This window comes from Puntigrus tetrazona, chromosome 13 (genome assembly GCF_018831695.1).
Source record: "Puntigrus tetrazona isolate hp1 chromosome 13, ASM1883169v1, whole genome shotgun sequence".
NCBI lineage: Eukaryota > Metazoa > Chordata > Actinopteri > Cypriniformes > Cyprinidae > Puntigrus > Puntigrus tetrazona.
Genome location: NC_056711.1, coordinates 16,432,096 through 16,446,852, shown reverse-complemented (window position 1 = coordinate 16,446,852; position 14,757 = coordinate 16,432,096). Strand labels below are relative to the sequence as shown.

Here is a 14,757-nt window from a genome sequence, read left to right as displayed (position 1 = left end):
CTTTTAATTAAGTTTTGTATTACTCTGTAATTACAAACATCATGAAAATCCCTATCAAATGATCTTTCCATTTCTGTGCTGTGTGTAATCTCTTATTGAAATGGTCATTACCTCACAAATATTTACATTTAAGTTCTCTTAAAAGACTTAAAATGATTTTAACACCAACAATTCTTTCTGTTTAAACCCCTGAATACCCTTTACATTTATTCTTCTATTGCTCACAACATCATTTTGGTGTGACGTTCCTGATTGTACCAAATGCAATGCAAGTCCTACTTTCGAGTTCACATGACATTTTTGGCTTTCATGAAAGTGGGGGCAAAAAGATGACACATTTCATAAACCCTATTTTCTTGTTTGCTAAGTATCACATTCATTAACTAAAATCCTCTAAATGCAAACCTCTTTTTTAAGGCTCAAAACTTCAAATGAAAATGTCTTTTAAATCTGTTGAGGTTTCTACAAGCTTAAAAAAAATGAGAACAATGGCTTTGGCAATTCTTTTGGACTGAATAACTCTGCACTGTTGTCGCATGGTTATGGTTTGACAGTGATGATAGTTGTTATTATTTTCTCAAGCGTTCAATTAAAAAAAATGATCACTTCCACTAGGTGGTGATATTATAATTGTTTAGAATATGAATCATACACACATCCGGTATTTTCCAAAGTTACGTGCGTGTGTGTTTGTTTATGTGTGTGTTTGTGTATGTGTGTGTTTGCGTGTGTGTGTTTGTGTATGTGTGTGTTTGCGTGTGTGTGCGCGCGTGCGTGTGTGTGTGTGTTTATGTGTGTACGCATGTGTGTGTGTTTGTGTGCGTGTGTTTATGTGTGTGTGTGCGCGCGCGTGTGTGTGGTTGTGTGCGTGCGTGTGTGTGTGTGTTTATGTGTGTACGCATGTGTGTGTGTTTGTGTGCGTGTGTTTATGTGTGTGTGTGCGCGCGCGTGTGTGTGGTTGTGTGCGTGCGTGTGTGTGTGTTTATGTGTGTACGCATGTGTGTGTGTGTTTATGTGTGTGTGCGCGCGTGTGTGTGTGGTGTGTTTATGTGTGTACGCATGTGTGTGTGTGTGCGTGCGTGTGTTTATGTGCGTGTGTTTGTGTGCGTGCGTGCGTGTGTTTATGTGTGTACGCATGTGTGTGTGCGTATGCGTGCGTGTGTTTAGTTGTGTGCGTGCGTGTGTGTGTGTGCGTGTGTGTGCGTGATTGTGTGAGTGTTAAAATTCGGTTCGATTATCACATTCATCTGGCTACATATTTGATAAACTGCTGATCCGGCTGGTCGATGTTTGACTTTGCGTCGCTCCTCCTTCAAAAGCACAAGCCCCTACTTTAAAACTCTTAGAAACTCAGTCCCGCACTGACTGCAGCAGACCCCTTTTAACTCTTAGCACTTCAGGATCGTTAAGCATGGACCAAGTCTCCACATACACACGTGAAAGCAGCAGTAAGAGGAAAGCGATCGCTGTGGTGGGAGGAGGTTTGGTGAGAACCACTTCATCTTTATGACTTGATTACATATCTTATCATTTTCCCAGTCACCATTTGCTGTCTCTGTCAGTGCAGTCATTGCTTGTTTCAATATTTAAATGAATCACGGAAAAGTTGTGTGTCTTACTCACGCCTTTTGTGTTTCTCTCGGTAGAGAATTATTTCTACAAAAGACAAATAGACAATTTTAAAAAGCAATCGTTGTTAATCACAGTAGTTCAGAGATAGTAATTCTACTGTGGCTTGCACCAGCACTGTGTTAATGATTGACAAAGCGCTTATGAAACTCTGTAAATGTTTTATTACAGATGTGACACATCCTGAATGATGAATGAAATTTTAGTCTATGCTTTTTAGGTATTTATACGCTAGTGTGTCATTTAAATTAAATATGCACAATCAAATCTTCATTAAATGCCCTTTCTGTTACAAACACACAGTTGATGGAAGCTCAGAATGATATAACATCATGAATGAATGAATCCGGTGAGATGTTATGGGTGTGTTTATACTTTCATTAAGTGTCTTTATGAGTTTATCATCGCATAAACCGACTTTGAGGTAAATGTTTGCTCTTGTATTGGTTTGATCTTCTGATCTCATCCTTAAGGAAGTGGCTCGATGATAAAAAGTGGTTAATTACACACGGCACAAAGCATAAGAATATTTTGTGTAAAAAAAATATATTGTTGGTCAGCCGGGGGCTGTGTAAAGCCCTATCCTGAAAATGTTAATTAGTAACCTTTTATATTGCTGTTTTAAATAAAAACACGTAAGTATAATAATTCAAATTCTTTAGTTCACCTCTTTAATTCCTCTTTCTTAATATGCTTGTAGTTAAGTAAAAGTTTATAAAGACAGCTTTTCAGATGCTCTAAAACCCTGTTTAACGCTTTTATACAAAAATGTGCAGTGACTGAATCATATAGTTAGCGTCACATTATGGTAAATGATTGCCTTTTTATGTACAGTTAAATATTATTTACACTGAACTCCAATATATTTCACTGTACAAAATGGCATTAATGCTACATATCCGGAAAACATGGATTCAGGCCCGTCATAAATAATCTATTTCTTATTCTAACCCCGTCATTTTAGGTTGGATCGCTGAACGCCTGCTTCCTTGCCAAAAGAGGATTTGACGTTGCAGTCTATGAATCCCGAGAAGGTAAAGACACGAGTTATCTCTCACACTAGCATTAATGAAGTCTGTCATTCTGCATTTCAGTTGCGTCGCTCCACTTTTTAACATTCATACCACGCGCTCCAAAATCTTTAAGCTCACTTATAATATTGTGTAAGGATTTTAGGCAATGGCAGACCGCCTCAGATTCGTTTTGCGCACGCGAAGAGTTTCAAGCATCTATCTAACTTCAAATGCGTTCCTAACCTCTTAGCTGAAACTCCTCCGCTTATTTTCTATTAGATATCCGGCAAGCAAAAGTCGTGAAAGGTCGAAGCATCAACCTGGCCCTGTCACACAGGGGACGACAGGCCTTAAAACATGTGGGAATGGAGGACAAGGTGGGTTTAGTCATTCACCTGTGATTCTGGGAGTCAAGTGGTGTGTTTATTCAGATTCTTTTCATATGTTAGTGCATAAAAGAGCTGTTTACAGTTGTTAAAGCCATCATGTTCAACATTTTCTTACACACTAGGCACTAATAATGCACAGCACAGTTTTCGATTAAGTAATAAGTAGCCGTTAGCAGACGCTTTGATCATACAGCGGCTTACAGTATTGTACACTTATGTATTAGACTATCCCCTCGGGGCTGGGATTATTATTTAGCATATTCCTATCACGATTCACGCTTTTAGGAGCGTTATTAGTATGCAGTTGCTTCTTAATAACCAACATGGCAACCGGTACTACAGTATTTACTGTAACTAATCGTGAATTTAGTGACGAATGAGCCAGGCTTTTCCACAGAGGGAAGTGTAGAAAGTACTATGAGGAAGTCTGACCATGTGAAACTAGGACAAGTGCTAGTTATACTCAATACAGCCCTTTTGAGTCATTTTAGGAAGTGTTGAATTTTATATGGCAAGCTCGCAGAGTCGCGTGTCTCTGTGATTTGGTTATTTTACACTTTGTGATGTTTCGGCCCGACAGAGCAAGGAATGCCAGATCAGGGATACCTCATGAACTCAACCCCCGAGTTAACATGATTTTTCGTATCTGACAGAGTGTGACAGACAGTCTGAAGCTTTAGAGGCACGGATGGAGATGTTATGAGCTCTTGTATTTAAAATACATAACATGATTTAGCCAAATAGGACATCTGTCTGAAACAGCATCTTCTGTTGGTCCTGCAACCACATTCCCATCAACCCAGATCATTCCCAAATTAGATTTCAGGGTTAAGTTTAGTGCTTCAGGAAGAGGTTTCAACCACATTTTTACCATTTTTTTCATTGCTCATTGTTCGAAGCATTGTGCTTCAGTATAATATATACTGATGTAACAGAATTTTTTGATCTTTTATTCAGCAGAGATGTATTGAATGTGACAGTAAATACAATAACAAATTCTATTTCAAATATGTGCAGTTTTTTGTATTCACGAAAGGATCCTGGAAAAAAGAAATGGTTCTTGAGCCGCAAAAGAGCACTGAAGAGTTTTGTATCACAGGAATAAATTACAGGAAGTGATTAATACATTGCAATAGAATGATCAAATAATATTTCAAAGAATTGCTGCTTTTTGATCAAATAAATGCAGCCCTAGCGAGTATAAAAAAGCATTACTGACTTCAAACTTTTGAACAGTAGTCTATTACATCAATGAAACTGTATAGTATGTGCGTGCATATCGTCATGCGTGTGTTTTCTTTGTAGATAGTCTCTAAAGGCATTCCAATGCATGCCCGTATGATCCATAATCTGAATGGAAAACGCTCTCCAATACCCTATGGCAAGAAGGGACAGGTAACAGTAACTGTTTTCAGATCTATACATTCATATTCACAAACATTACAATGTAAAATTGCTTTATCTCAGTGGTTCAGAAATGCTTAGTCACATGATAGGTTGCAGTTAAATTGTTGCACAGTTACAGGGTTATTAACCCACTAGCTGAGAACATTTACATCAGACATACATTTATGCTTGGAGTCTGTGTGCTGATACGTGACCAGTGACCCCAGCAGTGTCAATACAACCCTTCAAACCACTTTGTTAATCATTACAATCATAATGCACACATAATAGTGGCAATTAGGACTTTGGCATAGCCATTTTTCTTTTTTTTATGAGAAGTCAGCACATTTTGTTTCGTGACACATTTACACAAATTTAATTATTATAAATGTGGAATAAATAAGGGCACAGTTGAAATCTGAATGTAAATGGTTGTTATGAAAAACAAAAAGCTGTCAAACTATTAACTGTGATTAATCACATTAATCACATAATATAATTAAATGTCTAATTTAATATAGAAAATAATAAAATATATACATGCATATGTGTGTGTGTATATATATATATATATATATATATATATATACATAATAAAAATATACACAGTACACACATATATTATGTAAACTATTTTTTTATTTTGGATTTTGGAGCACAAAATAAAACTATCATAATTTTAGATGTCAACACATTTTAGGGTCTAGGTCAAAAAAACAAAATATTATTGAAATTTGTGAAAAAAGTAAATAAAAATAGGAGGTATATAATATTTTATATTTATATTTTTGCATATTAATACATTTACATTTTTGAGCATGAAAAAAAACCCTAATAAAAAAAGTAGGAGATGTATAATTTTAATTGTTTTGCATAGTAATACATGTGCATATTATGAACCTGTATATTTCATCTAATTACTCACAGTTTTACAAAACATGTTATAAATGTACAATATTAAATATTGGTCATGAAGCAAAAACAGTTGAGAACCACTGATTAACGCAACTAAATATTTCACTCAGAAATATATCAGAGCCTGCAAATGGGTTGTGAGACACTTTTTCATGTTTTCTTTGGGGCAAAAAGGCCCGGAATATGCTTTGAAAACAGCTGAGATGAAAAGCTTAGGATTCTCTGGCCTAGTTTGTGCGTTCATTTTTTTCATCACGAGGTTTTCAGGGATTACGTTCACTGGAAATCAGCAGATGGACTGAAACAGAACTGCTTTTAAACCATTAGCTTATTACTACTGCCGTGTAATCCCTTTACAAAACACACTCACTTAGTGTGCGTCCAGGTGCTTTTAAACAGTTCTGACACGATTACAGTGCGTTTCAGGTGACTGAACTCCATGGCTGTCATAAATCCATCGCTTAAATTATTCAAGATAATCCAGAACATTCATAACAGAGATTAAAGTTGTCGTTCTTGTTGCTGTCCGACTCTAGCCTGGATGTTCCCTAAACATGGCTGTTCTTTCTGTTGTAGTACATCCTCTCTGTGGACAGGGCTAACCTCAACAAGGAGCTGCTAACAGGTAACAGTTCATCCAACCGACGTCATGTAAAAACATACCATTAACTTCATAGTATTTTTTTTTCTTACTATAGAAGCCAACGGTGCTCATCATCTGTTCGGATCCCAATCTTCTTTTGTGTTCTCCTTAAACGCGCCACTTTATACATTATAAGATACTTTATGCAACCTTAAGTATTTAAACCATTGCTTGGGTTCTTTTGAAGATAAAACCTAAGCAAATCAATTACTAATCAACCCTTTTGTTTTGAATATTCGGTTTAAATTTGAATTACACTAACGTGGAAAAGTTTTAGTTTTTTAACTAAAAACGCTTACCAAGGCCATATTTATTTATATCTAAAATACAGTGCAAACCGAATTGTAATATTATTACAATTTGAATATTTTTTTAAATGTCTGATTTATTCCTGTGATGGCAAAGCTGAAAACAGTTGCGCTGCTTAATATTTTAGTGGAAACCACGATACATTTGTTTTTAAATTTGTTTTATATTTGAAATGTAAATTCATGATTTAGTTCTAGCAGGATTGATTCTGATTGGCTGACTGGAGAAAAAGTTTTAAAAGTGACTCCATCGATATTGTTATTCTGTATTATATTACTGTATTACTATATTGTTATTATCGTTATATAGTAGTGGTTTGGACTCTGCTATTCATTAATATTGAGAATGATTTTTAGAATTATATCCTTATTGTTACTGTTATGGCTCTTGACGTGAACGGGCCTTGAATGTATTAATTTCCTCTAGAAAACTAAACTTCCACACTTTTGAACGGCAACCATTGTAAATAAAATTCATTTAGACATTTTTACACACAATACACATTTCAATGACACATTAACGTACAGTACAGTAATTATGTGAACTGAGATGCGATCAAAGTCTCTGTACATTTAATCCTGTTCCTTTTAATTAATCAATAAACATACAGAATTGAAATTTGTTCTCGCAGCGGCAGACGCGTATCCAAACACTACGCTGAACTTTAATCATAAGCTGCAGGACTGGAGTCCAAAAACGGGAACAATGACCTTCACTGGGTAAACAGCTTTTTGTCTTTCTTTCTCTATTTTGCCAATTCAGCCATGATGTTTTTTTAAATATCATGTAAAGTAATAGTAAAAATGAAGATTCTGCCATTATATACTGGAGTTTTTTACCTGAATTTCCCATTTTTATTTATATTAATTTTAAGTACTTAAATAATTAAAATACAATAAAACAAATAATAAAAAAAAAACTTATATCAACCATAAAAAAAACCATATCAATGATACTAAAAAAAACACTATTTATATAACTTGCCTCATTGTCATTCCAAACCCTTCACTGATTCTTTATTTGATATTTTATTTTTGTATTTGTATATTCAGCGTGAACTAGATTATATTTCAGTAGAGAGGCAAATGATGTTTCGTCTCTGAACAGACCTGATGGCCAGAAGACAGAGATCCAGGCTGATCTGATCGTAGGCTGTGATGGAGCTTTCTCTGCCGTCAGGAAGCAGTACCTACGGCAAAGTCGTTTCAATTACAGCCAGACGTACATTCCTCACGGATACATGGAGCTCACCATGCCTCCTAAAAACGGGGATGTAAGTGTCACAGAAATGTTATTAGGCAGCCTTCGTTACATATCTGCCCTCATTTTGTCTGCTCACATCTCGTTCTTTCTGTGTCCTCTAAAGTTTGCAATGGAGCCCAATTACTTGCACATTTGGCCAAGAAACACTTTCATGATGATTGCCCTGCCCAATTTGGTAAGGTTGTCTCACTTTTATAATATATATAATAATAATATAATATCATATATATATATATATATATATATATATATATATATATATATATATATATATATTTTTTTATTATATATATATATATATATTTTTTTTATTCATTATATTTTATCTCTATTTTATAAATTTTCTACTTTTATTAAGTTTTTTGTATTTTTACTCTTTATTGTTTTTATTATTATACTATGATTATAAAATGGTAAATTGTTATTTTATTACATTTTATTATAATCATCTATTATCTAAGGTTCATTTTAGTATATTTTATAATTTATTAAAGTTATACGTTTATTATTATTATTATTATTATTACTTTTTTGTTATCATTTTTATTATTTTAAAATTTTGTGATTAGCTGTTTGTATTTGGTTATTATTATTATTATTATTAACCATAGTTATTATTAATAAGAATAATTATTATTCAATTTATGATTAATCATTATTAGTTATTAGCCATATTAGTTTGTTATTATTATAAATAAACACTAAATAATGTTTTATTTGTATTAAAAATTGTAAGGATCTATTATGTTTTTTTCATAATGATGATGACTATTATTATTATTATTATTATTATTATTATTATTATTATTATTTATGATGTGGTGCAAAGCGTCTATCAGTCTCGGGCAGGGTCTGTATTTTTTCACAGTATATTCAGGAGCTTTAGAATTACATGAAAATAATTTGGCCTCCAAAAGCGTTTTGAAGGATTTGGTTCTGTTGTGGTGTCCTTGAGGAAAATCGTGTTCTTTTTGATCTTCCTTTTTCAAGGACAGGACGTTCACATGCACACTCTTCATGCCCTTTGAAGAATTCGAGAAGATCCGCTCCGGTGACGAGGTCATTCGTTTCTTCCTGAAGTACTTTCCTGACGCTGTACCTCTAATAGGAGTGTGAGTACAGCCTGTTCTCTCTCTCTCTCTCTCTCTCTTTCAGTCTCTTATCACTCTTTCTGCTTCGCGCTTCTGTCAGGTCTGAAGTGCATCTTAGTATCGAGGTGTGAAATTGCAGTCTAACAGACACACATCCCAGCGTGCAGGTTTTTAATATGAATGCTGCAGGCGATGAAGAGATACAGTACTGAGATGATAGGATGAGGACAGCGAGTCATTTCCAGCCTCACAGAACTGCACTGGAAAACGAGCTTCAAACTGCTCAATCTCTCATTTTGCGCCAAATTTATTACATGTGGTTGTAAAAGTCTGCCTACATAACAGATATTTGTGATTTTGCAAAATGCCGTCATTGTTATAGTTAATTATTATTGTGATTCAAAAGAACATTGTCCTATTTGACTGTATTTTAAAATGTAATTTTTATTCAGATTAGCAGGAGGCTTTGAATGAGATTATGTGCTATATTAAATGTCATAATTAGCATAATTAAACAGTGAGTCATTGTGCCACAGTCGGATGTGACAGTGTTGCATGTGCATCTAGGTTATCGATTGAGTGCGTTCATGTGTTTTCACAGTGAGGCTCTCAAACAGGATTTCTTCCGGCTGCCAGCTCAGGCCATGGTCTCAGTGAAGAGCTCCCCGTATCATCTGTTTGATAAATGCGTTCTTATGGGAGATGCGGCCCACGCTGTGGTTCCTTTCTATGGTCAAGGCATGAATGCAGTGAGTGGGGGTGGGGAGGATGTTCATACTCATCAACCCGCTTCAGTTTTTTTTTAATATGTCGTCTTTTGCTGTAATTGCTCCCAATGGCGTAAACAAAACCTGAACACCAGATGAAATGTGATCCACGCTATATAGAAATATTCCAATAGCTCTGGAGCATGCAAACATGTTTTAACTGAATAAAGGCTTCACTGGAACACGGACCAGTGTTACTTTAGTGTGTAGTTGTATTTTAGTTTAAATAGGTTTTTATTGCTATTTTAAAACAAAAATGATTTAAAAGATTTATTCAAAGATGTCTGAAATTATATATGTGGACCTCGATCACAAAACCGGTCGTAAGAGTCAATTTCCGGTTTCATCTGTAAACATTAGCTGAATAAATGAGGAAATTATGAATATTTCCTTAGTATCCTAATGATTTTTGCCATATAAATTTTTTTAGATTCATTATTTTGACCCATACAATGTATTGATGGCTATTACAACACATATCTATATATATATTATTATATATTTTAGTAAAAATTAACTATAGTAAAAATTGGTTGCAAATGTAGTCATAGATAGATATTCTTGCAGGCTGAAATGTTCAGCACAAGTGGAAGAATATTAATAACCAATAAATGTGTCATTTTTTAAATTTTGATTCACAGGGCTTTGAGGATTGTTTAGTTTTTGATGAGATTATGGACCAACTGAATGAAAACCTTGGTAAGAGAGAAACACAAGAATATTCAAGTTCAAAATGATTCCGAAAGGGATTTATTAATTCAATCGTGTCAATTACGTAAAAAGTCAATCGAAAATAAGTAATTATATAAATTAATTTTAATCATGTTATTAATATATTGATCACAATAAAACTTAAATAAAGTATGTTTTTGGAACATTTCATCCCAGAGTAACATCAGTAATTAGCAGTACCGTTTCATAAAAGCGAAGAAAGATCTAAGAAATGGCAAATTTGTTCAAAGTTGTAATTGGTCATTTTTAATATGTTTTGCTTGCAGCTGCTGTGCTTGAAGAATACACCAGAGTCCGTGTACCTGATGATCACGCCATAGCCGACCTGGCCATGTACAACTATGTAGAGGTAGGGCATCAACTCTCAGGGACTGCTGCAATACTGTATCTGAACACTATAGGTGCTGTCACATGACTTCCATCTCATAATATGAACTTGATAATACGATAACATTCCTGTCTTAGGCCCAGTTTACACTGGAGTGTTTCTGTTTTAAATCCGCATTTTAAAAATTGAAAACAAAATGCACTGGCATTTTCACTGGGTTTCAGAAATGATCTCCATATGCACCACACAACCAAAAACGCATGCCACGTTACATTCATGCAGGTGCAACCGTAGAAGATGAGCGTGATTTCAGTACATACAGCATGTTTCTATATCAACATTATGATCAACAGCATTTCGATTAAAGCAGAATCAAGTTTTTTTTGGTAAACACCTGTTTTAGGCTTACGATCAGGGTTAGGTGCTTCTACAATCTTGTTAATCAGCTATACTTTCGCATTGGTTTTAGGAATAAATTATGGGTAGGGTTTAGGGGTAGCGATCGGGTTGAGTCTATATTTTCGGACAGTAATGTTGATCCAGAAACATGTCTTAGTGTCAAAATCACGGCGACCCACCATAGATATGCATAGCTTTACTCCCTGTTATTTAGATCTACATGCTTGGAGTATTCCAATAAAAATCCACTTATATATATGTTTGTATATATGTCCAAAAAAGCAGTCATAAGTAACATTGGTAGCAAATCCATTGCATGGGTCAAAATGATAGATTTTTCCTTTATGCCAAAAATCACTAGGATAATAAAGCTGCAGTCCGTAACTTTTTTTGGATGAAAAAGTATCCAGAATCAATATGTGAAAAAGTACATTTTGCCTTACTTTAGCCCAATTCACAAGTTGCAGTAGCTTATAATAATGTTTTCTAATTTGAGTGGTACGGGTAGGTTTTCTCGGGAAATTCAAGCATGGCACTGCTTCATTAAGTCACATCTGTAAACATAAAGAAGTTGTCCTGGAAAGTATAGGCTATCCTATCGCCTCATTCGCCTGGATCCTGCATATATAGCCTATTCCCACAGCAACTGGAATAATTACATGATGGCGGATTGTAATCCAGAAAGGATTATATGAAACACGTGCGAATGAAATCACATTATATTCCAGTTTTAAATGTGCTTCTTATTACAGATAGCCTGGGATTAGACATGATCTCTATTCTAAAGACAACCAGTTTTGCAAGGAGCATACATTGCTTTTTTGGTTAATAGAATTTCTTAATATGAAGTATGAATGATGTGACAATTATAGATTAGACTGTAGGCTACATTAATTGAAATCTACATGCACTGATACACACTATATATAGTCGCGCAATCCTGATGTTGTTAATCATAATTTGACAATAAAGTATAACAATATTAAAACATTTGTTGGACTTGATGATGTGATATGAGATAATGAATTGTTTGATTAAATCACCATTGGTAGCGCAATTTATTGTAATGTTTTTTTCCTCAGTTAGTCAGAACAAAGCATGGTAGACTTACTTAAATGACAATATCGTGTAAAAATTATTATTTGAGTCATATATTCCAGACGTAGACTAGAATGTGTGATTACCAACTACAGGATTCACTCCGTTGCTGTGATTGACAGCTACACATTCACCTCATAACATTAGATTCATCCGCTCTCGAACCCTGCCGGAGTACAACCCACGCGTGGAATATAGTTCTGCAAGCAACTGCAATTCCAGGTTTTTAAAAATAGACGGCGACAAAGAGGCAAACCTTACGAACTGCAGAGATCATGTCCCATGAAGATATTTAATAAATTTCCTACTGTGAAAATATAACTTAATTTTTAATTAGTAATATGCATTGCTAATGTTTAAAAAATTGGGGCACCCTCAGTTTCCAGATTTTCAAACACTTGAATCCCGGCCAAAAACAGTCCTATCCAAACATACCATACATCAATGGAAATCTCAGTCTCAAAATAATTGACACTTGTGACTGGTTGTATGGTCCAGGGTCACATATATGGGTATGCTTTAAAGCTGGCTTAAGATGGTTTATGCTGGTCCTTTGCTGGTTTGAACTGGCCAGCATATGACCAGCATAAACCAGAATAAACCAGCAAAGGACCCGTTTTTTTTCAGCAGGGTTGTCAAGGATAGACAGAGAGAATGTGGCCAGCTACAACATCATTTTTAAAAAAATCTGTTTTACACTGTAGTAATGCAGTAATGAGTTGCAGGATGTCCTCATTACTGATGGCAGGGTGAAGATACAAACACACGCATTTGTTTTCAAGAGGGTTAGGCCAGACCAAAAGCTAGAGCGCTAAATGCTGCTGTTAGCTTTGCTCACAATGTGATCTGTGTCGCAGATGAGAGCACACGTCAATTCCAGATATTTCCTGTTCCGAAAATACCTGGACAATTTCCTGCACTTCATCATGCCAAAAACGATCATCCCGCTTTACACAATGGTTAGAGCCTTTCTGCGTTCTGTATCATCTTGTGTTTTGTTGTCGGTTAGTTCTCTAATCTGCGTTCTGGATCGCTTGCCTCTTAGGTCACATTCACCAGAACGCGGTACCATGAAGCGGTGAAGCGCTGGCATTGGCAAAATAAGGTCTGATGTGTTTGAAAGCGACATACGTTTGCTGACAAATGACCGGTGTTTCAGGAACCGCGTGAGGTTAAAGTGTTTTAAAATGGCTCTTCCTTTCTGAGCTATCAACAAAACATTGTGAAGATCCATTAGTGTTATGTTCATAATGGCACATTACAGACTGATGGTAGAAAAAATTTGTCTCATTTGTGTTTTTAGAGTGTTTTTTATTGATTTATAAATGTCAGTTTGAAATTCAAGATCTAATAAAAGTATTAAATGCTTTGCACTGAAACTAGCACTACTTCGGCGGCATACTGTATTTCACAATGCACCGCACTTTTGTGCATGAAATATAAGTAATTTGTGATTCTAAATATCTGATTTTGAATCTTTTGCTTACCAAGACCGTCTTTGATTAAAAAATGTATTTAGCAAAACTGAATTTCCAGTATCATTACCCCAGTCTTAAACATTTTTTGTGCTGTTTCGTTTTTATAGGAACCATTATACATTTTCAGAATTGCTTAATAATCTAATCATAGTAATAATAAGTGTCCATACTGAATGGAAATTGTCCTTCACGGTAGATATTGTTATTAGCCTATATGGTTCACTTAAATTTACAAACTGTTCACAGTGTAGTAAAATAACTAATAATCTTGCTGGTCTTTTGCAGGTGATCACTGAAGGTCTGTGGCTGTGTGGAGCTGTATCTGCTGCAGGAGGGACTTATGTCTTGTTCAGATACTCTCATAAACTCCCCAGCATCTCTGCAGAGCACCTGTGGAGTCGTATACTTGCCTTAAAGCGCTTCTAATGCACAGGACACCCTGTGTTGATGTTTAGTAGTCTTATTACGTCAGAGGAACAACTCTCAAAAGATCTTTCATGCCTCTGCACTGGACCGGAATTAAAGTACTGTTCAACACAAGTTAAACAAAAAAAATGCTTTGCATTTCGTGTTAAGATGCTGATTACCACCGGAAATCATTTTTGAGTAATTTGTCAATTTAGTACACTTAAAATGGGGGTACAGCGGACCAGCTTTCCAGATGGTTTAAAGCAGAAATGTAACTTGTATGATTATTAAAGCACTTATGGAAACTTTATTGCAAAGTGACTTACATTCCATTCAAGATGTAGATTTGACCATGATCCCTAGGAAGCACTGTGCATTACTCAAGTTACGGAAATGCTGACTTGCATGAATTATATTAAATCATTCAGTGTGTGAGTTCTAAAAGTTGTCTATATTGTACTTTTGGAAGTGGAAATAGTTCTCTTGAACATTTATACATATTTTCTGTTTTTATCAACCTTTAACATGTATTGAATCCAGAACATTCCTTTTAATAAGTCACAATGACTTCAGGTTTAATTCAGGTTTGCTTTTACTTTATATATCACATTAATTCTTTATGGGTGATCTGTAAGCACATAGATATAGATTCAAAACAAGTTATAAAATATTTTGTTCTCTTAATGCTTAATCTTCCGCTTCGTGGGTCTGTCTATGTATCTCACTTTTTTAGTGCAAGAAAAACATCGTCATGTATATTCTATGTTTAGGGTGGGAGGAAAAAGGGCCGTTCGCTAGCATGTGAAAACTCACATTAATCCTCGTTCATGTTTAACCCACAAATCCTCTGCAAGGCATAATCCATGAATGAGATGACAGATGCTCTGCGCCCACTCACACAGGCAGCCT

General features: G+C 35.1%; 1 protein-coding gene across 2 annotated transcripts; it reads left to right on the top strand.

The window, feature by feature from the left end:
- Positions 1-1,113: 1,113 nt before the first annotated feature.
- On the top strand, positions 1,114-14,158 carry LOC122356747 (kynurenine 3-monooxygenase). 2 transcript variants are annotated; one of them, XM_043255805.1, is made up of 15 exons: positions 1,117-1,486; positions 2,594-2,663; positions 2,922-3,019; positions 4,337-4,426; positions 5,909-5,957; positions 6,916-7,003; positions 7,392-7,557; positions 7,651-7,722; positions 8,538-8,659; positions 9,240-9,387; positions 10,047-10,104; positions 10,404-10,486; positions 12,820-12,921; positions 13,008-13,067; positions 13,726-14,158. In XM_043255805.1, the coding sequence occupies exons 1-15, from the start codon at positions 1,412-1,414 to the stop codon at positions 13,864-13,866; spliced, it is 1,422 nt and encodes a 473-aa protein (XP_043111740.1). In that variant the 5' UTR covers positions 1,117-1,411; the 3' UTR covers positions 13,867-14,158. The 2 variants fall into 2 exon arrangements, with proteins under 2 accessions (XP_043111741.1, XP_043111740.1); XM_043255806.1 differs by lacking the exons at positions 12,820-12,921; positions 13,008-13,067 and having other exon boundaries at positions 1,114-1,486.
- The last annotated feature ends 599 nt before the right edge of the window (positions 14,159-14,757 follow it).

Coding starts and splice junctions, on each gene's coding strand:
- LOC122356747 (XM_043255805.1), top strand. CDS start 1,412: ATGGACCAAGTCTCCACATACACACGTGAAAGCAGCAGTAAGAGGAAA. Junction 4,427..5,908: donor CCTATGGCAAGAAGGGACAG/GTAACAGTAACT, acceptor TTTCTGTTGTAG/TACATCCTCTCTGTGGACAG. Junction 7,723..8,537: donor TGATTGCCCTGCCCAATTTG/GTAAGGTTGTCT, acceptor TCCTTTTTCAAG/GACAGGACGTTCACATGCAC.